The sequence below is a fragment of the Saccopteryx bilineata genome, chromosome 1 (assembly GCF_036850765.1).
Source record: "Saccopteryx bilineata isolate mSacBil1 chromosome 1, mSacBil1_pri_phased_curated, whole genome shotgun sequence".
Classification (NCBI taxonomy): domain Eukaryota; kingdom Metazoa; phylum Chordata; class Mammalia; order Chiroptera; family Emballonuridae; genus Saccopteryx; species Saccopteryx bilineata.
In genome coordinates this window covers 282,591,349-282,616,651 of record NC_089490.1, presented here as the reverse complement: position 1 = coordinate 282,616,651, position 25,303 = coordinate 282,591,349, and the positions used below count along the sequence as shown (strand labels likewise).

Here is a 25,303-nt window from a genome sequence, read left to right as displayed (position 1 = left end):
TAATAAGCCTCCTTTGTTTGGGATCACTCAGTGCTGGTGTCTTTTACATGCTTATCCGTTGGTGGGTATTAGGCCACTAAGGTTGATGTAACTCAGGAATAGTCCCCCTCGCCCATTCCCCTACTCCCACTCAATATGCCTCAGTGGTCTTCTGAATGTGTGGGTCCCAGGACTCGGGGCAGAGGCTGGGCTGCTTCTCGGATTTCTGCAGGACAGGGAGATTAAATACATTGTTACATTTGCTTTAGAGATTTTACTTTTATTTCTGTTTCTCTTAACTATATCTGACCTATTTCATTTTTATAAGTTAATGTGTTAAGGCTTGTTTTCTAATAACTGATACTGGTGCTTTTGCAACATTTTTAGTGAGTTCCATCTTATAAATGCTAATGTCTACTTTTCTGTATACTGTTGTCGTTGATCTCCACTGTGTGTGTGTGTGTGTGTGTGTGTGTAAAGTAACTTAGGTCCTTGGGCGTGGATTTTATGTGCACGGCAGCATCCAGCCGCAAGAAGGAAAAGCTGTACTTTATCTTTGGGGATCTGGGGAGCAGACATTTCTAGATATTTTCTGGTGATAACCTTAACCAGATGTGCATTGCCTTAAAAAATCTTTGTGGTGAATATGACAAAATGATCACGCCTGCCCCTGAATCCTATCAGAGTAGTATTGAGCCATAGTCCAATTTCTGTTCTCCTTCTCATCAACATCAAGGTTTTTGCTCAGAAATCAGTTTCACGTGGGTGCAAGAATTCAGGCTGTGCTTCTGTTGGTTGGTTCCGTCTTCTCCCTCTGACTCTTTGTCTCCTGTCTCGCAGGTCGTTTTTGTAGCCATCTTGCTTCACAGTCACCTGGAGTGCAGAGAGCCCCTGCTCATCCCGATCCTTTCCCTGTACATGGGCGCCCTCGTGCGCTGTGCCACCCTGTGCCTGGGATACTACCGGAACATCCATGACATCATCCCCGACCGGAGCGGGCCAGAGCTGGGGGTACGTCCTGACAGCTCGCCAACAGCCAGTCTGTCTGTTTGAGTGGAATAAGGTTTTACCTCACCCCTCTATCAAATGAGGAATCAGCATAATAAGCGCACTCATTGAGATGTCAAATGCTAAGGAGTGTCCACAGGGACAGAGAGGTGCAGAATTCATGAACTCTGGAGATGGAAAGGAATTTAGAGGTCCCTATCGAGCCTCCTTATCTCTGTCTGAGACTGGGGCACAGTGAGCTATGTCAGGCCGAGGGACCCATATGGCAGGTATGGTTTTTCTTACTCTCTGTTGTCAAAAGTAAGTCGTTCTACAGTCAACAAAGATTTTTGCACCCATGGTAGCTTCAAAGTCACATTTGATTATTTTTAATTTACAGCAGAGATCTTTTGTTCCTACTTTCTGTATTGACCACACACTGATGCTCATTCAGATACCTTCTTTGGAGTGAGAAGAGCCTCTAGGTACCCTAGGCTGACACAGACTTTTAAAATATGGCCAGGGGTAGTCAACCTTTTTATACCTACCGCCCACTTTTGTGTTTCTGTTAGCAGTAAAATTTTCTAACCGCCCACCGGTTCCACAGTAATGGTGATTTATAAAGTAGGGAAGTAACTTTACTTTATAAAATTTATAAAGCAGAGTTACAGCAAGTTAAAGAATATAATAATGATTACTTACCAAGTACTTTATGTCAGATTTTCACTAAGTTTGGCAGAATAAATCTTTATAAAACGACTTACTATAGTTAAATCTATTTTTTTATTTATACTTTGGTTGCTCCGCTACCACCCACCATGAAAGCTGGAACGCCCACTAGTGGGCGGTAGGGACCAGGTTGACTACCACTGGTCTATGCTGTCGAGCAGACATTCATGAATGTCCCACTTGGCAGATAAGACCAATACTGAAGCGATAGAAGTGAACCCAAGAAGGCACACAGGTGCAGTGAGAATGTCTGGGCCGCTGAGGCTGAGGGGAGGAGGTGGTGTCAGCCAACACGCCTCCCTGATGGGGGCAGAGCTTGGCCTGGGCCTCAGAACTCGAACAAGAAACAAGCAAGGTGTAATCTTGTATAAACGACCGCAGCTTCCTTTTCATCGTAGATATACACAGCGTCCAATTTATATGTATGCTGACTTTTTCTACCCTTAGGTATTAGACATCATTTGGATTTATTTCCATCTAGCTGTAAGGCAGATAGGCGTGATTATATGTCACCCTGAATACATTACCAGTCTCCACCCCCCAGACCCCACGTTTGACCAATGTTACCTTCGTCATGTCAGAACATCAGCTGTATTGCCCACTTACCTCAGTCCCAGGACGGGCCCCCAGGAAAACCCGACCTAGTCATTTCCGTCACAAGGACAACCACATCAAATTGGTATTGATGGTAACGGACCATCTCTTAACGTGCAGCCACAGGCAAAGGAAAATAAATTAAAAGTGGCTGAGATGGTCTCGGGATGTAACTTTTACCGTCATGAGGAATCTAAACCAAAGTGAAATGGAGAAAACCAGGCTAAAGATGGCACACATCTTTGCTGTAGAATTCTGAATAAATCACATTTTCTGACCTTGCTTTTTACTCTAGTTAATGCTTCTGAACATTTACGTGATTTCTGTTAGAGCTTTGAGAATAAAAACCTCTGTAGTAGATGTCCAACGTGCCCAAATAATCAGGCACTTTTGTGAGCTGATTCCAACATACTTTTTAAAAATTGTACTAATGTTTTATTTCTAAGAGGTACCTTTTAGAGGCTGGGGACAGCTGGAAAAGGGTAAACAGAGGACAAATGGTGACGGAAGGAGATGAGGCTTTGTGACGGATGGTGACGGAGGGGGAGCACACAATGCTGTGTGCAGATGAAGTGTTGCAGAATTGTGCACTTGAAACCTATATAATTTTATTGACCAGCATCACCCCAATAAATTCAATTTAGGAAAAGAATAGTCATAAAAAAAGAGTTACCTCTTACTGACATGGCTTCTAGCCAGTCAGCTTGATGATTTAAACAGAAACTAGTTCCCAACTTGTTTCTCAGGCCATGGGGTTGGTTTCTGCTTGGGTTAGAGTTGCCCTGTTTGGAAAATAGTGGTTTGGACCCATAAAGGCTAAATGTGTGTTTTGATTTCACAGTAGCTTGCCAACTGTCTGAGTTCATTTTATTTTCATTGTACATTTTATTTTAATTCAGCTTGGCTCATCTACAGAGGCTTTTCCTTATGTTATTTTTAAGTCTGGTGAGTTGACTCACGATTGACATCAAAGAGAAAGACTTTGACTCTGAATCGTTTTCCCTGCTCTGCTTCTAGAGCCGAGTGAACTTTTGCCTCCATTTCTCGATGCAGGGAGATGCGACAATCAGAAAGATGCTGAGCTTCTGGTGGCCGCTGGCTCTCATCTTGGCCACACAGAGAATCAGCAGGCCTATCGTCAACCTCTTTGTTTCCCGGGACCTTGGTGGCAGTTCTGCAGCTACAGAGGTAGGGCAGTTTCTGGGGGTGTGGGCACTTCTCTGTCACCTTGTAAAGGCTGGGGGTGAGGGAGGTGGGTTAAAAATTTGTTTCCAACTCACCTTGAGAGCTCACGTTATCCTGTGATACTAAATTATGTGACACATTCACACCAGGAAGACATGAGGATCTATCTCACATGGTGACTGAAAATCATGTAGCTTCCTATCTTGATGAGTACAGAAGAAAGCATCTCAGTTCATCCTCCTCAATGACCATATGAGGAAACCGAGACAGGGACACAACACTGGCAAGAAGCGGGGCTGGTATTAGAACCCGGATTTTCCCTTTTCCCATGGAGTCAGCGTGATGCCTCCTCACTATCGTTGTAGAAACCAGTGGGACAGGCCAGGCGGAGAAGTGGAAATACCCAGAGGGTGGAGGGCTGGTGCTTCCATTCGGACCCACCTTCTGTCACTTACCTCTTCTCTGCCCTCCTGCATGTGCCACCCAACCCACCGTGGCTTTGTGTGCTCCTGGCAATCTGCCGTCTTCCAAATGAAGGGCTCACACACAACTCAAGAAATCTACCTGGAAACTGGCAGCTGCTCCCAAGAAAGAGTTGAATCACTTTTTCTACCTTGCAAGCATGATATGAACAAATAGAATGACTTCATTTGTTTCCTCCTCCGCCACCCTCCAGAGAACTAATTCTGTCTCTGGAACGGCCGGTCCTTCAGGAAGGCCAGTCAGGGCCTCCTGTTTACACATCGCCCTGGACTGCACTGTCAGCGTGTCTCCAGCTGGGGTCCCCTGCCAGTTTCCATGTCCTGGGACGCAGCTCCTGTTGGCTTGGAAAGAGCAGCACATAAATCACAAGCAGAATGCTTTCTCTTGCCTGCGTTTGTTCCTGGGTTTTGTGTTTTGAATCACAAATGTCATCTTGGGTGGTTTCGGTAACACAACAGCTGTTTGAGTTCAACACTACACTGTAAGTTGCCCGGTAAAATGTACATGATCCACGTCCCCTGTGTGCCAGAGTTCCACCTTCCCCTTAAAATAAACAGGGCGACTTACTTATGAGAGCCACTTCTCAATTGACCTCAAAGACATGGAGACACAGCACGTGGGGTACAGAATGGACATTTATTGATCATTACATGTGTGTCCACATTTATGCACATTTCATCGACTCCCCATAACCCTGTGCGGTGGGTATAGTTATTCTCCTGGTTCTGCCAGAGGGGTAGAAAGGGAGGCCTGGCAGGTTTGTGCTTCATACAGCTGCTAGGTGAGGAAGTGGAGGTTTGAACCCAGGTCTGCCTAATTCCAACGCTCATATTTCTTCCCCAGTACCACTCTCCACAGCAGTTTCTTCACCCTGCTGGAAACTCGCGTTTCTGGAGTGGCTGTTATCTTAATTAAGATCGATGAAGCCTGTACCCCTTCTTTGCTATGCTAGAGAGTTGGACTCTGCCAAAATGTGGGGTTAGATGCTTTGTTTCAATTTCCATCCTTGTCATTCACAGTAGAAACCCATTTTTGTGAAAGAACATGTTTGGCTTTCTATAAGAAATAGTTTTTTAGGCCCTGGCCAGCAGCTCAATGGTAGAGTGTTGACCCAGCATTTGGAAGTCTTGGGTTCAATTCCTGGTCAGGGCACACAGGAGAAGCAACGATCTGCTTCTCCACCACCCCTCTTCCCCCTTTTCTCTCTCTATCTCTCTCTCCCTTCCATAGCTATGGCTTATTTGAGCAGGTTGGCCCGGTGCTGAGGATAATACCATGCCCTCACTTCAGGAGCTAAAATAACTCAGTTGCTGAGCAACAGAGCAACGGCCCCAGATGGGCAGAGCATCACCCCTTATGGGGTTGGCCTGGTGGATCCCGGTCAGGGCACCTGCGGGAGTCTGTCTCTCTGCCTCCCTGCCTCTCACTTAATTTAAAAAAATAAATAAAAGAAATAGTTCTTTAGTTTTCTTAGATTAAAAATAAAAATTGGGCCTGACCTGTGGTGGCGCAGTGGATAAAGCTTCGACCTGGAACGCTGAGGTCACTGGTTCAAAACCCTGGGCTTGCCTGGTCAAGGCACATATGGGAGTTGATGCTTTCTGCTCCTCCCTTCTCTCTCTCTCTCTCTCTCTCTCTCTCTCTCTCTCTCCTTTCTAAAATGAATAAATAAAGTTTAAAAAAAATTTTAAAAATTTAAAAATTAAAAATAAATAAATAAAAATTGGGCTGCAATGCCTGAACAGATTAGAAGTGAGTTGTTTCAGAAGGAGAGAGTGCATAACGCCATAAACAAACACTTGTTGATTGATGAGTCATTCCCAAGGACAGGATGGAGGCAGAGAGGTAGATCCTGAGCAAAGACTATCCAGAGAGCAGAGAGGGCTCAGAGTCACATTTTTTTTTAAGTGAGAGGAGGAGAGATAGTGAGACAAACTCCGTCATGTGCTGTGACTGGGTTCCACCCAACAAGCCCATATGGAGCCAGTGCTCCAGTGCTGAGCTATTTTTAGCCCCTGACGTTGACATGCTCAGACCAACCAAGCTATCTTCAGTGCCCAGGACCGACACTTGAACCAACCAAGCCACTGGCTGTGGGTGGGGAAAAAGAGAGAAGGGGGAGAGGGTGCGGAAGAGAAGCAGATGGTCACTTCTCCTATGTGCCCTGACCGGGAATTGAACCTGGGATGTCCATACACCAGGCCGACACTCCATCCACTGAACCAACTGGCCAGGCCCTCAGAGTCCCATTTGAGACTCAAGAATTGGGCTGGACTAGAGGGTTTGGTTTGGCTCTGTGGAAAGAGCAAAGACTCTGGAGTCTGGACCTGGGTTGAAAATTTTGGCTTCCCAAGCCTGTGATTTGGACCTGGACCTATTTCTTGTTGGATTTGTGTAAAACGAGACCCATGCTCTTGGTCTCAGGTGCTCTTCAGAGGCCCACTCATCCCGCTATCAGGGAGGCAGTGGAGCACCAGCCCCGTCCCCCGCCCCAGACCATCCGGCGGCTGGCTGATGCTTGTCACCAGTGTGGAGTGACTTGTCAGTGGTGGCCACACCTGAGACAGCTTGCTCTGCCACATGACAAACAGCAGCTACTGGGGATGCTGTCTGCGAATGCCAATGCTAATTCTGCTGGCTCTTCCTCTTGTAGGCAGTGGCAATCTTGACAGCCACATACCCTGTGGGTCACATGCCATATGGTTGGTTGACGGAAATCCGTGCTGTCTACCCTGCTTTTGACAAGGTGAGAGAACCTGTGCGGCGTGCTGTCTGAAACACCCTCTTCAAAAACTAATGTTTGATAGACGGGGCCTCTGAGGAGGAGCACTTGCTGTTTCCCAGTCTCACGTCCCTTGAGAAAGTAAACGTGGTGTTGGGGATATCAAAGGCAATTGTGGGATACTTCCCTCTGAAAACAACAGGCAGATTTCAGCTTGCCTTGATGCTGAGCCTATAACACCTTTCTAAACTGACATTCACATTCAGGGTAATCCTACTGAGAAATCATTTGTTTGTAAAAGAGAAAGTATACTCTTTAAAAATTTAATACATTGGATTCTGTTTCTTTGGTTGTTTTTTTTTTTTTTTAGTTAAAACAATACTTACTGACTTCCTAGCGGATATGAAGGTACAGACAGGAAGTGTGTGCTTGAGCTCAGAACCTTACGGGGCACATGCGCGCTGAACTTGCCCATGCAGCAGGCATCGGTCCACGCTGGTCTGGATGCAGCAGACTCATTGCAGCCGAAAGCCTCTGTTAACAGGACTGTCCTGCTGCTGCTGCTGCTGGCACGGCCCAGAGAGGCACATAACCCTTTAGACAGGTAGCCTCTGGCTAGATCGGGACTGTCCTATAAATGTCTATTTCATTCAGCTTTATTATTTGAACCTAAAACCTTTATCCTAAACCCCCCCCCAAAAAAAATAGTGTGCAGTGTTTTAAAATAAAAAGTATGAAAGAAGCACACAACCTGCCACTGTTACTCTTCATAGCAACTATTTGGCCTTCAATTTCTTTAGAACTAGCTCAGAGCTATTGCCAATGTCATTTTATCTTTTTTTTTTTTAAAAAAACTTATTTGTCTATTACAGTTGGCATACAATATTATAATAAGTTCCAGGTGTCCACTGTAGTGATTAGATATGTGTATACCTAAAAAATGATCACCAATATCATTTTATCTCAGCCCAACAAGAGCCCCGGAGGCAAGGAGAGGAAGCCAAGTCTTTTCCAATGGTCCCCAGCAAATCACCTGCCTCTATTCCCACACCCAGAATCACTCATAAATAGCAACTCACCTCAAAACACTTCTGGGGTTGCCATCACACAGCCTAATGAGAGGGAGAATGCTTTTGCAGGGGTCTCCAAACTTTTTACACAGGGGGCCAGTTCACTGTCCCTCAGACCATTGGAGGGCTGCCAAATACAGTGGTCCTCTCACTGACCACCAATGAAAGAGGTGCCCCTTCCAGAAGTGCAGTGGGGGCTGGATAAATGGCCTCAGGGGGCCGCATTGCGGCCTGCGGGCCGTAGTTTGGGGACGCCTGCTTTACTGGGTATGGAGCTTTCCCAACAGACCATTAGTTGGACCTTCCACCTACTGCAAACATTCTTTGGGACATCAGGAAGCCTCTTAAAAATTGCATTTGATTTCTGCTTGGCCTCTGAGAGTAGATTTTAAGAGGCAGGACTCACTTGCAGGAGAAAGCTTGCAGTCCAGTCTCCTGATAGAAATCATTGCTTTCATTTCAAGGAATATATGTATAGAAGTAAATCTTAGAAAACCAAAATGGATCTAAGTCTTCTTGCTCAATTTCTAGCTCTGGGAGAATAAGATGATACAATAAAACTTGATGAGAATAGCAGATACTCAAGTGTTAGAACCTGGCTGTGAAAAATTCTCATCTGAAATTGATTCTGACTCCCTTAGAATAATAAAACTTAACAATACAACACTGTACAGTTTGGCTAAGAGCTTCCAAGAAAAACACTGTTTTATTCATGAGCACAGAAGTTAGGTGCTATGAGAAAATTCCTTTAATGAGTGTACCTCTAGCCAGAAACTGGACTGACTTTCTCAGAAGCCTTTTGAAACCTCAGCCATTGTCTCCAGGCATTCCACTAAGCTACTCCCAGCCATTGAGGTGAATGTGTCTATTCACCCAAATCTCAGACACCTCTGTGTGGGCGTCCAAAATCTGCCACACTGACAGTTGAAATCCTTACCCTTTTTGTGGATTGCAGAATAAGAGATTTAAAATTTCTCATATAATTTCTGATGGTTCTAGCTCAATATTGAACTGGGAGAGTTTTTCACTTGGGCAAATTCTCTCTAATGTTCGGTTATCATCTGCAGAAGAGCATGTTTCTGAGGAGATTGGGCAACAAAAAACGGATGCCAATCCAATGATACATGCTAGTTTATTCTAACTGTACTTGCAGAAATGTTTGCTATTTTAAACATCAAAGTGCACCTGAAGGACCTGTGACATGTCAGCGTGTCACCACAGGTGATGTGTGTCTGATCCTTCCTGCCTTCTCACTTGGCCCACCAGGGCACCACCCTCACAGATCCCTGGGGCAAGTGGGGTGAACAGATGTCCTTCCCAGCGTGAGGTATACTTTGCCATGGTAGCAGTCGGTCATTCAGAAAAGCAGACATGCTTTAGAGACTGAGAAAGAGAAAATGCCAACTCGTGCAGAGTTTGTGCTGGTGGCATCTGCAAGGGACAGGGATTGGAGAAATGGCCTTACCTTCCAAAGTCAAGGAAACATCAACATTTTTTTCCAAGTGAAGCCTATTCTCTCTTCTTGTCTGTCTTTCATCAGGCTGGGTGTGGGGGTACGTCTTCCTTAGTCTGCTCTGGATTGACTGGAAATGTAATGAGGCAGGAGTTACTGTGCTGGTTTTCACAGACTGAGGACCAGCCAGGCACAGATGGGGTGATGGACATGCTTAGCAGTGGCTCAGGGGTGGCCTCACTCAGGGATGTATAAGAAGCAGCTGAGCCATCTGCATCATTTGCTTAAAATTCAGTTTAACAAAGGCTTTTGAGCACGTTTTATGCTCAAGAAACATCGTGCTAAATTGCAGGAGCTAAAGAGGTGGGATAGACACACAGTTCTTTATCTCAGAGTGTGAGCCCACACCTGACGGCGGCTTTCACGCGAGGCCCAAAGGCAGTTCGGAGGGGAAAAGATCAGAGAGGCTTTAAGAAACCAGTGGGCTGTGAAGATGATGGTGAGACTTGAATAAAGGGGTGTTTTTGATGATCAGACGCTCCAACGGGAGGAGAAAGAACGGAAGTGTTAGGAGAAGAGAAGAGCAAGAGGTTCCCTTTGGGATTCAGGTTGAAAAGTCATGGCGGGAAGGAGTCTGGGTCAGGGCAAGCAGGGCCTTGAATGCCCAGTCTAACTTACAGTCCATTTGGTGGGCAGGAGGGGCCCAAAGATCACAGAGCAGGGCCATGGCATTCAGAAAGATGCCCACAGTTGCCAGGAGGGGGCACACAGGACTGAGGCCCTGGACTCGCCAGGTGGGCACCTGGCACCAGAGGGAGGGGACTGATTCAGGAGTCACGGCCTGATGTTTAGTCTGGACCTCCCTCTGGTCCGTGTTCATGTCTAGAAACCTGACAGCTGTCTGAGAGAGACTCAGAGTGACAGCCATCTTCCAAGCTGTCACTTGAAATCTATACTTTAGTCACATCAAATTGAACACGAATGAGGTGCTCTTTAAGATGCACGTGTGGTCAGTCAGGGATGACCTGGAGCCCAGTCACCATTGTCCCTTTCTTTCCTCCTAGAATAACCCCAGCAATAAGCTGGTGACCACAAGCAACACAGTCACGGCGGCCCACATCAAGAGGTTCACGTTCGTGTGCATGGCCTTGTCGCTAACGGTAAGGAGGGAGACCACCGCCATGCCCATTTTTGTCTTTGAAAAAGGAGAAATTATTATAGTAAAGGGAGACATTGTGTTTTTCATAATGTGATCCTATGCTATATTTTATTTATTTATTTATTTATTTATTTATTTATTTATTTATTATTATTTTTTTTTTTAACATAGAGTCAGAGAGAGGGATAGATAGGGACAGACAGGAATGGAGAGAGATGAGAAGCATCAATCATCAGTTTTTTGTTTTGTTTTGTTTTGTTTTGTTTTTTTCATTTTTCTGAAGCTGGAAACAGGGAGAGACAGTCAGACAGACTCCCGCATGCGCCCGACCGGGATCCACCCGGCACGCCCACCAGGGGCGATGCTCTGCCCATCCTGGGCGTCGCCATGTTGCGACCAGAGCCACTCTAGCGCCTGAGGCAGAGGCCACAGAGCCATCCCCAGCGCCCGGGCCATCTTTGCTCCAATGGAGCCTTGGCTGCGGGAGGGGAAGAGAGAGACAGAGAGGAAAGTGCGGCGGAGGGGTGGAGAAGCAAATGGACGCTTCTCCTGTGTGCCCTGGCCGGGAATCGAACCCCGGTCCTCCACACGCTAGGCCGACGCTCTACCGCTGAGCCAACCGGCCAGGGCCAATCCTATGCTATATTAATTAACAACCTCCTCAAACATTTTCATCCCAAACTATGAACTTGTTATTTGCAAAAGTCATTGAATCCAGGAGCAAAGGGTGGTCTTCTGATGTTTCTTGAGACTTGTTATGTGCTGAAGAAAGGCAGACTTTACCTTTAATTTAAATCATTCTCTCCTCTTAATGAATAATTTCTAGCCCATTTTTGAATATCCAGAGTGAACTGTATTGCCATCCCTGTCCCTTTTCCAAACTTAACTGGTGATACTTTGCTTTCCCTGGTAAAAGTTCTTTTCCTAAGTACATTTATGCTGACATATCCTACCTATTCACTATTCAGCACGCACCGAGGGAGCACCTACTGCACTGCAGGTTCTATGCCGTCTTCCCTGTACAGCCGTGAACAGGTGTGGGTCACTTTGTGCCGCCAGCAGGGCCGGTGGGTGACTGTGCACACGCCCTTCCTTTACCAGCTCCCACGGCCATTCAGACATAGAAGATAATGTTCAAAAACATGTAGGAAATATTTACATGTGCTATAATCCAAAACACATGGTATATATAATTTAAGGTTGTTTGTAACAGCTATAAACAAACTTACGTGGTAGACTGTGCCTTTTGGAAGGACACAAGAAAAGCTTCAAAAGAAGTAGGGGTCTTTTGAACTCAGTTCGGTTTTCCTTTGTTGTGGTGGTCCATTCACGTTTCCAGTTAGGTCCTGAAGAAATTCTCCGTTTATCTCGCGCAATGAGAGTATCTTGCCGACAGGCCTGTGCACGTGCAGTTCTCATCCTAAGTGACTGGTAGTGGGACGTATGGTAGTAAAAGGTGTCGGATTCTGCTGGTGACAGGAGCACAGGAACTGTGGTCCTTCTTGCCATTGTAACAACAGTTATTTAGTTTGATGAATCCTGGCAGTGGTCCTTTAAAATTAAGCCCTACATATGTATTAAACTTTTAATGAATTTTTTCTCCCAAATCCACAGCTTAATCTTGGATCCATTGATCCAACACCTGAACAGATTGTAACAAGGATAACACCAGACAAAGAGCCCATCACATAATACCTCTGACAGTTGAGTCATGACCTTGTGTCCTCAGCTGCTCCCCACTCCAGCCCAGCATTTCTCACCTATCTGTCTGTCATGAAACTGGGTGGCGGGGCGGGGGGAGGGGGGACGGAGTGTCGGAAATATATCCCAGTGCCGCCTGACCAGAGGAATTTCTGGTAGCATGCCTGTTTGAGTTAGGACAGTTTACCCCATGCAACCTGGCTCCCCTGTTTGCATTATTTCTCTCTATGGTGTGCAAGTTTTTCCATAATTCCCTAAAATATTAGCAAAACACTGAACAACCATGAATCTGTTTAAGGGTTCTTTAGGAAAAAAACAGAGAAGGTTTCTATTCCAGGAACAGACCTCAGCTTTTGGAGACCGTGTTAAATGACTGGAAGTCGAAAGTTGAGTTGAATCAGATGCCAGGCTCTGTGACTTGGACCTCACTCGCACAGAAAGCTAGAAGCTTTGGGTTGTTGCTGGCTCTGCAACCCGGAGCCTGACCTCCTGTGTCTCCTTTCGCTCCCTTTAATCATCTTCCCACCGCTGCAGCTGAGTCCGATGGAGAACTTGACCAGGTTGGGCGTAGGGATATTCCTTCTCTCCTACAGCTCACGGACCATAATCTGTACTTCCAAAATAAGTACAAGTTTCTTTTGAAATGATAACTACCTAAGATCTAGAAAAATGTTTTGATTTCCCAAGTAGAGATTTTATTTATTGATTCTAATGCTACCATCTGTAACTAGAAGTATCTGAGTGTAGATTGCCAGCATAAAAATAGAGACTCAGAATCCTCAGTTGGAAAGGAACTTGGAGATGAACAAATCGAGACCCACAATATTTTAGGAAAGGAAATGACTCAGAAAGGGTGAGTGACTTGCCCATGTACCTAGCAGCTGAACCAGCTAAAAGCCAGTCTTGCAGGCTCATTGTCCAGCACCCCTTGCTCTGAACCACACTCGCATCAGTGAGCAGGAACAGATACATGGTCCAGAGGCTCTAGTCCAGGCATCTGCTGCCATGCCTGACCTGGAGGTTTTGTCAGCACTGAAAACAGGAGGATTTGAGTTTGCAGCTGATGCAGTATCTCAAAGACATTATCTTTATAACAATTCGGTCAATTGGTCTAACATCTTGGCTAATGGAATTATGATTAAAAGATGCATAGAGAGCCTGCCCTGTGGTGGCGCAGTGGGTAAAAGCGTCGACCTGGAATGCTGAGGCCGCTGGTTCAAAACCCCTGGCTTGCCTGGTCAAGGCACATATGAGAGTTGATGCTTTCTGCTCCTCCCCCCTTCTCTCTCTCTCTCTCTCTCTCTCTCTCTCCCTCCCCCCCCGTGTCTCCTCTCTCTCCCCCCATCTCCTCTCTCTAAAATGAATAAATAAAATCAGAAAAAAAAGATGCATAGAAAAAAAGTTATTTTTTTTTCCAAATTAAATATTAAGATGTCTCTACAATGTGTACATTCCTTTTCATGGCACTTACCATATTTATTCTTTACATCTGTTACTCCTCCTATCCTGGGGACTTCCAAAAGCAGGGTCTGTGACGTAGTCACCTTTCGTCCCCAGGACTAGCCCCTGCTTGACATAGAAGGCGCACAGTAAACCATTAATAAACACGTGAATCAATTGGTACTTAACTGTGACATAAAGATCAGAAAGGCACAGAAGTCACCCACCCTGGTGAGCAACGTCTCCTTATTTATTCTCAGTTGTCTTATTTTTAAAGATTTTAAGAGGCTCTTTACTCTTGAGTCCATTTTTATTTTTTGAATTTTAAAACTTCTTAGTGTCAGGAAATGAACATAGCAGAAGTCACTGAAACACTCCAGAGCGGCACACTTGATGTTTGTTCCAGGGGACAGTGTTTTGGACTGAGGACAGGCTTTCTGAGGGTTTGTGCATCTCGTAGGACTCCACACTACACACTATCAGGCTCTGCTTCTCTGAGCCAGCCAGCTCTTGTTCCTGGGTCTCTGGGAGGAACTTACCCCTTTGGGTCCTGCAGACACTCAGAGGCTCCAGAACAAAATTCCATCTTCAATCAGAGCGGGCTCCCTCTTAGGCTCCAGCATTGTGGGGTCAACCTCTGCCTTTGCCTGTGAAAAATATGGCTGCCACTTTGACAGTGAGTTGAATGTGGAATGTGTTAGTATATCACAATAAACATATTTATTCCCTAGTATAGATCTCCTATTTAAATTTAGGGCTTAAGTCCTACTCCAAGAGTGGGTTCTTCTCTCATATTCTTTCGTATCCAAGAGTTTGTTATTGTTGTTGTTGTTTAAATCACAGGGCTTCAAGAAAAGCAACATATGTCTTATCCCCAGTGGGAAGGGGAGGTGATTTAGGAATATAGCCTAGAAAAGTGATGTTTTCCTATGAGCACTTTGCCTTCACTGCTGAGAGGAGCATTGGTTGAAGTCCTGACCTAGACCATCTGATGAGGCTGGGGGCCAGGAAAGAGAGGGCAAAGATAAGCTTCAAAATGGTAGAATTGTCAGATAAAAAGTAATCCCCCAATAGCAACAAAGAAGGAGACATTATGCACTCCAAGGTTCAGCAAGGTGACCGCAGATTGCCAAGTGTTAGTCAAATAAGTTTGTAAATATGATATATATGTTTGCTCGCTTATAGTTTGTGTTGGGTGTGGGGGACAGGCTGTAAGCAGGCTGTCATTATAGCCTAAGGCTTAGTTTTAAGACTAAGCTTTTCCCCACACCCTTGACTGATTGCATGATGTGGGGTGGTACACTCTCATGAGGAATCCCATTATGCCTCAGATAAGTGACTTTGTATCAGAGGCTTCCTTGTTTGTATATTGGATTAAAGGTTTTGATTTCTACACTATAAAATGGGGGCAAACCAGGAGCTTGCTCTCTCTCAGTTCCTGAGATTAGCATTAGAGAGGAGAGCAGATAAAGACCACATGGAGGAGAGGAGAAGCAACCAAGATGGTGGAGTGCTAAAAGAGAAGCCAGTTTGTGCAGAGAGAAGGAGATGGGAACAGAGGTGAATGAGGCTAATGAACTAGAAACCTTTGATTCTAGGGGTGGGTTTTGGAGCCCAGTGTGTGTTTTTACTTGCCCGCTGGGTGCAAACTAGGATTAAAGGTAATGGCCCACCAGTTCTTGGCTCCATTGTTTCATTACCATCTGTCCAAATCTAATGCGAACCTGCATTGGCCAGGCAGCTGTGATGGTGGCTGTGGCTACTGGCTTTACACCAAGCTACTGTTTGGGGTGAGAGCACACACAGTTAGAAATATATAGTCTAGATCGGACAGCTTCAGACTGTGTGCCTCAATGTGGAAGTCTGCGGTGTAACCATGTTGCAGAGCAGACCCTGCTGACCAGCGATCAGCAAAGGCAGGACCACAAAGAATCAGGCAGGTGCTGGGATCAGAAGCAAATGGCCAGTTTTGCCCTGACCCTTCCAGTACAGCAATGATCTCCATGCCTTATGCAATTTATGTGAGGTAGGTAAAGCACAATGATAATTAGTATGTCCTAGAAGGCCGCGCATCTCTAGTAGATAACCATGGTGATTGTAGGCTGTGGGTGGTGTCATGAGCTTGTGGTAAGGAGATAGGAACAGCATTCCTCCCTCTTGGGGAAAGGAATTGGTAATGCTAGCCCTACAGAAACTCAGCATCTTATAGGTTCCTTTCTGGATTCTAGATTAGGTGGTAAAATAGAAACCACAGACCAGGGTGGGCTGGGTCTTCTCCACAGGCCTTTTGGTGGAGAAGAAATGTCCCCAGTAGGTCATGGACCTCCCTGTTTCTGATTAAGGGCCAGTTTGGGAAGCCAAAGGGTTGGCTTGCTCCACTTACCAAACTTGCCAACTTACCTCAAAGATGTTTTTTAAAAACTCTTTCTAAAGTTCATAGCAAATCATATTAAGTGGAAAAAGTTTAATGGCTTTGGATGATTTTAGTTGACCAGTTTCCATTTTGACTTCCCATAGTATTTTAAGAACATTTGGTGCTTTCTCAACTGTTGCTCTAGTTTTGGGGAACTGTTGCCAAGAGAAGGGGCCGTCTGCTGCAGGAGAGGAGGAGAAGAATCCATGGGCTTACGCAGAGAGGCCTCCCTGACCCCAGCTTACAGACTGGACATGAGCATCCAGATGGATCGGCAGGCGGGGCTAGCACGGCACTCCTGGGAGTGAACAACCTAGCCAGTCAGGCCCAGCACCCACTGGGCGCTGGGCCCAGAGAAAGTCAGGAGGGGAGGACTGTTGGGCAGATAAAATGTATTATGCTCACTTTGTTAAAGATGGCCCTGCCCACTTGAGGCCATCACCCAGGTGATATTAATGTGTGTTGAGAATCTTTGTAGCCTGGGGCTTGGTTTTGAAATTAAGCCTTTCCCACCCTTTTTGATGTGGGGTGCTACAATCCAATCATGCCTCAGAGAAGTGACTTTGTATTAGAGACTTCCCTATTTTGTATATTGGATTAGAGGTTGTGAAGCTACACTATAAAATGGGGGCAGAACGAGAGTTTGCACTCTTGGTTCCTGAGATGATTAGAGGAGAGAGCAGAGCAGAAGGAGGCCATGTGGAGGAGGCCAGGAGAAGCAACCAAGATGGCGGAGTGCTGAGTGAGATGCCAGTTTGTACAGAGTTTGTATCTGGGATAAGGAAGGAGATGGGGAACTGAGGAGAATAAGGCTGGTGAGCTAGAAACCTTTGATTCTAGGAAACTCGGATAAATCAGTAGCTTTGTGAGCACTGAATGTGAGTGGGTTTTGGAGCCCAGTGTGTGTTTTTACTTGCCCGCCGGGTGCAAGCTAGAATTAAAGACTATGGCTCATCAGTTCTTGGCTCCGTTGTTTCTTTACCGACTGTCCGAATCCAATGCGAACCTGCATGGGCCAGGTGGCCGCTGTGATGGCAGCCCTGTCTACTGGCTTTACAAGGACCAAGGTCAGGGAAGTGGGAGAGACAGAATGTCAGGGAGATGGAGAGAGTGCAGGTCAGGAAGAGAAGGGGAGAGACGACGGGACAGAAAAAAGAAGGAGGAAGTTGAGAATCAGAGGCACATAGAGCAGAATGACCGAGATGGATACAGACAAACGCACAGAATGGGACATCCCAACACCCTGGAGCCCTCACAGCCTGCCGGGGCCCTGCCAGTCCTTCCAGTACAGATTACTATAAACTTTGGAAGAGTTAAAAAGAGACAGATTTTTTTAATAAATCAGTATATTTGACAAATTGTCTGTTGTCCAAATGGTCTGTTCCATAGGTTGATTTTTGGTGAATTGGCATGTTCAAGTGGGCGGGTGTGGCGTGGGAATCTCATCAAGCTTCTCCAGGGGTGGCCTCATGCCCTCAGACTCAAACTATGCCACAGTCACAGGACGGTGCCAGTGTCTCCAGTTTGCATCCCGCTGGCCTCCCTCAGCTTCAGCAGATGAGGTGCTTGGTGATTGGGGAGGTGGGGAGGGGTGGGGGAGGTGGTGGTGCTGGTGGGAGGGGAGGTGATGGTGGAGATGAATGTGAGTGTTGCTATCACCTCAAGCAGGGAGAAAAAGGGAGCCAGCCACTAGCCATCAAACTCCCGTGCCTCCCGCAACAGGGTGCAAGGTTATCTGAGGCTGTGACTGTTAACCATTCCTGTTGAAGGATCTGGTTCTCTTTAAAAAAAAAAAAAAAAAAAAAAAAAAGGTTAAAATGGGGTTTTTGCCCTGGATCTTTCTGCACTTTGCTTTTGGATGTCAGTGGGTGCTAGAAAGAGAAAGTGTGAGTTGGTACTCAGCGCTGAGTCTTCTAGTCTGATTGTCTGATTTTTATGGATTGAATTGTGTCCACCAAAATTCCTTTGTTGAGGTCCTAATTTTGCAGGAATCAAAGGAGGACAAAAACGCCCAGACAACTTGCTGAAGGAAGTAGGATTTATTTAGCCAGTAGAGCTATGTGACCCCAAAAGAGGCAACAAAACATGTGCTCCCCGAAGTTAGATTTCTTACATCTCATATGCCTTTACAGCAGGGGTAGGGAACCTTTGTGGCTGAGAGAGCAGTTAACGCCACATATTTTAAAATGTAATTCCGTTAAAGCCACACAACGACCCAAGTTCGTTATGCATTATCCAATAAAAATTTGGTGTTGTCCCAGAGGACAGCTGTGATTGGCTCCAGCCACCCGCAACCATGAACATGAACAGTAGGAAATGAATGGATCATAATACATGAGAATGTTTTATATTTTTAACGTTATTATTATTTTTTATTAAAGATTTGTTTGCGAGCCAGATGCAGCCATCAAAAGAGCCACATCTGGCTCGTGAGCCATAGGTTCCCGACCCCTGGTTTACAGCTTTTGCTTTCACGTGACAAATTTCTGATTTCTGCCTGATTTCTATGACTTCTTTGCAGGCCTACATGATTTTCATGTCTTAGGGAGGGGAAGGGAAGAGGAGGCTGGAGGGTCTGTTCTTGATATTCCTATCAGTTATTCTTACTGGAGCTGCAGTTCATCTCAAGGAACTGATAACAAGCCAGTTCCACACCCATGATTTGTTATTTTTCAAACTTTTCTGTCTGCCCTTGTTCCCTCTGTCAAGAGCACTGAGGTCACAGGCTGGAGTGTAAGACCCCATACATTGCAGGCCCCCTCTCCTCTGCATTCTTCTGGTTTATCCTCCTTCACCAACTCCCAGTACCTCAGAATGTGGCTTTGTTTAGAAGTAGGGTTAAAGTGAGGTCCTGATGGGTGAGTAAGGTGGACCCTTCACCCAATATGACTGGTGTCCTTTTTTTTTTTTTTTTTTGGATTTTATTTATTGATTTTATTGGGAATGGGCAGAGCAAAAAGTATCAAGCCATGGTTGCCTCACTTTAGTTGTTGCTTGCTATTTGTGTTTGCTTTGCCCAGGCAAGCCCAGGGTTTGGAACCAGTGACCTCAACGTTCCAGGGTGACACTTTCCACTGTGCCATCACAGGCCAGGCATGACTGGTGTTCTTATAAGGAAGGGCATTTGGACACAGGCATGCATAGAGAATGCTGTGTGAAGATTGGGGTTATGCTGCCAGGAACCAGGAGATGCCTGGAAGAGGTCCTTCCCTGGCATCTTCAGGGGGACTGTGGCCCTGCTGACACCCCACAGCGGTGAGACAGTAATACCTTGCCTTCCTGCTCTTGTTCTCCACCACCACTCACCACTCTGTGATACTTGCTGTAGCAGCCCTGGCAGACTCATATGCACACTGATGTTTCTAAAAGAAAGGGTCTTCTTATCATTTACAGTCACAGAGATATATTAACCAGACATAACTATTCAACTGACTTATTTTCTTTTTAAATTCTCCATTTAATGATTCTGTAAGACAACCCTTTTCTTTCCAGATTCTCCATTTAAGGATCTGAATAGAGGATGTGCTTAGAAATGGTTCTCCCATGGTACAGCACTTTTCCCACACGTAGGTGCTGAATTCTATCTTTGCGAATGATTTTGGGGGGAGGGTGGTGATTGGGTGTTATTGGAATCATAGCTTCCACTAGAAGTACTTGTGTTAGATTTAAGTTACTTTGCTTTGGTTTTTTTTTTGTTTGTTTGTTTGTTTGTTTGTTTTGAGAGAGAGATGAGACAGAGACAGATAGGAAGGGAGAGAGATGAGAAGCATCAACTCATAGTTGTGGCACTTTTGGTGGTTCATTGACTGCTTTCTCATAATATGCCTTGATAAGGGGGCTCCAGCCGAGCCACTGACCCCTTGCTCAAACCAGTGACCTTTGGGCTTCAAGCCAGCAACCATGGGGTCATGTCTATGATTCCACGCTCAAAGCTGAATACCCCGCGCTCAAGCTGGTGAACCTACACTCAAGCTAGATGAGCCCGTGCTCAAGCCAGTGACCTCAAGATTTTGAACCTGAGTCCTCAGCATCCCAGTCCGACACTCTATCCACTGCTCCACCACCTGGTCAGGCCTACTGTCACTACTAATGCTGAAAAGCCAAAGTATATCCCCCATTTTCAGGAGACAATTTAAGTTGCTATTATTTAATCTAGTTGCACTTACCCACTCAAATTGTCTCCAAAACCTTTATAAATGTCTGCTTTGGTACAAAATTACAAAAATTATTTAGCTTCTGTTTAACGTGTCAGTACACGTGTGCATTCCACAAGGAACACATGCGGGCCACCACCTGCACAAGTGTGAGAACCACAGGGAAGACACGTTCTTCTCCAGGGATCCTGCGCGTGCAGAGCGCGCTGGACCGCGTCTCACATCGGGGTGTGGTTCCCAGGCGGTGCCCCAGGGCTGTCCTGGCATGACAGCTTTATTGGAAAGAGCTGGTGGGCGCACACTGTTGTGCCAAGAAAATGGCAAAGTAACTCCATGGGGATCAACTCCTAGGTGTTCAGGAATTTTATTTTATGACTCTGGCTTTTTTTTAAAAAATCATTATATTTGTCTCAGCTTAAAGACAGAACCAGTCCTGGGGAGTATTGTTCTCCCTATCCGGTGGGCTCATTACATGGTGTGTAGGACCCAGACTTCAGCAAGATCAGATGGGTAGTCAGGACAATAGGATGCGGGGACCAAGGAGGCTGCGGTGGAGCCTCGGTGCCAGCTTTCAGCACCTGCCCACACCCGCACGAGGTGCATGGGGCTCTGAGCATGAGCACATTCCTGGTGGCCTGACCCTCTCGATGTCCTGTTGATGTACATCAGTGAAGCATGTGGGAAGTCAGCAAAGCCCACATCAGACATCTCAAAATGTTTTTTGTAAATTATCTCAAGATGTATTAAGAAACCCCGGTAGGCGCATGTGCACCAGGCGGTGTGTGAAATGAGCACAGGGAGGACATTAACACCCGATTAGCATGCTAAATGGTCATTCTGTGTGTGCAGTGAAGCCAGAAACCATTAGACCCGGCAACAAAAGAAAGCAACCAGAAACCCTCTGGTCCCACGGAGGTGTTTCCCTGGCTCTCCCCAGAGCTGCGCTGTCGCCTGCACCTGTGGACAGACGACCAAAGGGACCTGGAAAGTAAAGCCGGGTTCAGCTGACTGATACGTGGCCTCTGCTGAAAGTGTTCTTTGTTTCATCTCAATCAGTGTATTACTGCATTTCCAGCTCTGGGTCAGGTGGCCGCTAGTTCAGGCGCAGTGAAGTCAACACCGTGAATTGTGCCCTGAGATTATTTCTGGGGCTTTTTCTAGTTCTTCTGAGCCCAGGGACAAGGCTCGGAGAACCATGACTTGGTGCTGAGAAAAAGCAGGTGTGGCAAACAATGGTGCCTAGAAAACCTCCTCACCATTCATCAGGTGCCAGGAGGTTCACAAGGGCTTGTGTCTAATCCTCCCTGAGAATGACGCTTAAGGTTTGAAGAATGAATTGGCCTTTACCAAAAAAAAAAAAAAAAAAGTTTTCTAGAAAGCCCTCTTGCACGCGCCAGAGCCAACACCTCTGAACTGTAGAGCAGTTCCACTGCCCTGAATGTCCCTCGGGCTCTTGTGGCACTTGACTGAACCTATTTTATTTTATTTTATTTTATTTATTTATTTTTACAGAGAGAGAGTCAGAGAGAGGGATAGACAGGGACAGACAGACAGGAATGGAGAGAGATGAGAAGCATCAATCATCAGTTTTTTCATTGCGCATTGCAACACCTTGGTTGTTCATTGATTGCTTTCTCATATGTGCCTTGACCATGGGCCTTCAGCAGACCAAGTAACCCCTTGCTCGAGCCAGCGACCTTGGGTACAAGCTGGTGAGCTTTGCTCAAACCAGATGAGCCCGCGCTCAAGCTGGTGAGCTCGGGGTCTCGAACCTGGGTCCTCTGCATCCCAGTCCGACACTCTGTCCACTGTGCCACTGCCTCGTCAGGCTGAACCTCTTTTATTTTAAAGGGTTAAAAAGAGGGAGCCAAAAAAGAGGGATTTAGCTCAAGCATGAATTTAGGGCCCCATCCTTCAGTGTCTATGGGTGTGGGCTTTGAAGCCCCAGGGCCCAGGGTCAGGTACTGGTTCCCCCGTGCACCAGCAGGATGGCTTTGAGAAGGTCATTTAAAGCTACCAGCTTTCATAGCTGCCACACAGGCATGATAAGAACACCCACCTTTTTAAGACCTTTTAAAGGATTAAGAGCTTACACAGTGCCAGGCATGGTGTAAGCCAGGGGTCCCCAAACTACGGCCCGCGGGCCACATGCGGCCCCCTAAGGCCATTTATCCGGCCCCCGCTGCACTTCCGGACGGGGCACCTCTTTCACTGGTGGTCAATGAAAGGAGCACATTGACCATCTCATTAGCCAAAAGCAGGCCCATAGTTCCCATTGAAATACTGGTCAGTTACTTGATTTAAATTTACTTGTTTTTTATTTTAAATATTGTATTTGTTCACGTTTTGTTTTTTTACTTTAAAATAAGATATGTGCAGTGTGCATAGGGATTTGTTCATAGTTTTTTTTATAGTCCGGCCCTCCAATGGTCTGAGGGACAGTGAACTGGCCCCCTGTGTAAAAAGTTTGGGGACCCCTGGTGTAAGCAAAGAACGCCAGCTGTCATCATCCATGGTTCCTTGGGATTCCAAGTGAGGGGAAGATGGCTGCATCTTACTGTGTACAGGTGTAAAGCCAGTAGCCACAGCCACCATCACAGCCACCTGGCCCATGCAGGTTCGCATTTGATTCGGACAGACAGTAATGAAACAACGGAGCCAAGAACTGGTGGGCCATAACCTTTAATCCTAGCTGACACCCGGCAGACAAGAAATACACACAGTGGAAAAACACTTCCCTTTCCATTCAGGGCTCCCAAAGCCACTGACTTATCCAAGTTTCCTAGAATCAAAGGTTTCTACCTCACCAGCCTTATTCACCTCTGTTCCCCATCTCCTTCTCTCTGCACAAACTGGCTTCTCCTTCAGCACTCCACCATCTTGGCTGCCTCTCTTCTGCAATGCTAATTTCAAGAACCAAGCGAGAGAGCCCCTGGTCTCCTTTATTTTATAGTGTAGAAATTAAAGCCTTTAAGCCAGTATACAAATAAGGAAGTCTCTGATACAAAGCCACTTATCTGAGGCATAATGGGATTCCTCATGAGAGTGCACCACCCCACATCATGCAACAGTCAAGGGTGTGGGGAAAAGCTTAGTGTTGAGATCTTAGCATTAAAAGGGTGGGAAAGGCTTAGTCTTAAAACTAAGCCTTAGGCTATAAGGACCTTCCTGCTTACAGACTGTCCCCCACACATCATTCTCAGGGAGAAGCAAACATATACATCATATTTGCAAACTTATTTGACCCACAACAAGTCTTGGTACAATTGATTCCTGTGAATAATTTCATGAATTTCTCAAGTTATATATATAATACCCTTCCAGTTTTCTGTAGGGTTTCCTTTTTTCTTTTTTTTTTTTTTCTTTTTAAGTCAGCCTCCTGACGGATTTATACCTCCTTTCCCTAGACGGACCTCATGCAGACACAAGACGGGCACACGCATTATCTCCCAGCACGTGGGGAAGCTCTCGGCGGTCCCATCTCACTGTCCAGTTTGTAGTCGCCAATCCCAGGTGCGGGCAGTGCTCACCCCAGCCTTCAGTTGTCTTGCTAACTGGAAATGTCAGTTCCCACAAGCTGCAGTGAGTTCAGAAAGAATGAAAATATGTTTAGGCTTCTGGCTTAGGCGTCTGATAGATCTGTATACACCAACCAAATATTAGAAATGCCAGTCAGGGGAGATTTTAATCCACACATGTATGTGTTGCCAGAATTATCAGATGCCTGGGCAGTAGAACAGACATTTGCAATAAGCTAGATGATGCTTAAGGAGTCTCTGCTTACAGGCACAGCTCCCCGGAGAAAGAACACATACGTATTTATCCCTGCTCATTCCATACCTGCTTGGGCCCCTGTGATGTGCCGGGCTCTGGGACGACCGCAGCGACAGAAACCCCAGGCTCTTTTCTTAGGAACGTGTCATCTCAGAGAGGAGACAGGCAGTCAACAGGCATTGTGAAGTTGGGCAGTGTGTTAGTGTCCTGTGGCTGCTGTAACAAGTTCCCCAGAGCTGATGGCTCAACACAACAGAAGTGTATGCTCTCCCAGCTCTGGGCCAGGCCGACATTGAGTGTCAGCAGGGCGCACTCCCTCCAGGGGCGTGTAGAGGGGGGTCTGCCCCTTGCGTTCCTTGGCCATGTGACCCAGTCTCTGTCTCTGTCTTCACATTGCCTCTTCATCTCCGTGTCTGCATCAAATCTCTGTTTGCTTCTCTCTTTCAAGGACATTTGTGCTGGTATTTCGGGCCCACCCAAACAATCCCAGCTAATCTTATCTCAAGATCCTTAATTTAATCACATCCATTACCATCTGAAGTAATGAATTCTTGTTCTGGGGATTACAGTGGTAACTGTCTTTGGTGTGGCCATTATACAGCCTGCTACAGAGAGTCACAGGTGCTTTGGAGAAAAATAAGAGGAAAAAGGGTGAGGGAAATGTCATTGTAGACAAGAGGGTGAGAGAAGGTCCCCCTGAGGGGACACGTTTACATGTGAGCAGAATGTCCCGGAGCCCCACAGCCCAGCGCTCCCTGTGCCCCTGCCCGTGACCCACTGTGAACACACCCCCCTCCCGTTTTCACGCTGCATATTCACCTGCACCGCTGCGTTCCTCCTTGCTGCTCGGGCGCTGCCTCAGTTTCTCCCTCCCCTTCCAATGTCAGCCTCTCTCAACTCGCTCCTTCAGATATGTTTAAGGCTCCTCACCTTTAAAAAAACTTAAAGGAAATATAAAAATCATGCCTTTATCCGCAGGCACACTACCTTTCTCCTCTCCTTGGCATTCGAACTTCTTGAGAGAATCATCTGAAAGCACCCGCACCACCTCCTGCTGCTGTGCCAAGGCCGCCTGTCCCCATCCCAGATAGCAGAGGGCGCTCCTTCTAGATCATTCTTTGATTTGCATTTGTCCCCATCACTTGTTATCTCCCTGCAGAGCTCCCGAGGGTCCCACTGTCCGATTGCTGACCTCCAGGGGCCCCATCCGGTTGTCCTGTTGCATGTTTGCTGCAACCCACTCCTCCATCCTCTGCTCACGCCCGGGCCTTCTGTGACACTATCCTCGGCTGGTTTTCCTGCTTTCTTTCTGATTATTCCTTTCACGGCCTCCTGTTCTTCCTCAAACCCTGTCCTAGCTGCCTGCCTCCCTGACACTCTCTCTGCAGGACCTGGAGGAGGACATGGTCACTCTCTCGCACATGGGTGGCCATCTCCTCCTGGACAATCGGACCGTGTCC

General features: G+C 46.4%; 1 protein-coding gene across 1 annotated transcript in view; it reads left to right on the top strand.

The window, feature by feature from the left end:
* The window catches only part of ANKH (ANKH inorganic pyrophosphate transport regulator), a 152,458-nt gene that overhangs the window by 107,462 nt on the left and 19,693 nt on the right, over positions 1–25,303 (top strand). The window contains exons 5-8 of the mRNA XM_066243924.1: positions 820–990; positions 3,343–3,477; positions 6,611–6,703; positions 10,267–10,362. Coding sequence (XP_066100021.1) covers positions 820–990; positions 3,343–3,477; positions 6,611–6,703; positions 10,267–10,362 — 495 coding nt within the window. The remainder of the gene's footprint in view (positions 1–819; positions 991–3,342; positions 3,478–6,610; positions 6,704–10,266; positions 10,363–25,303) is intronic.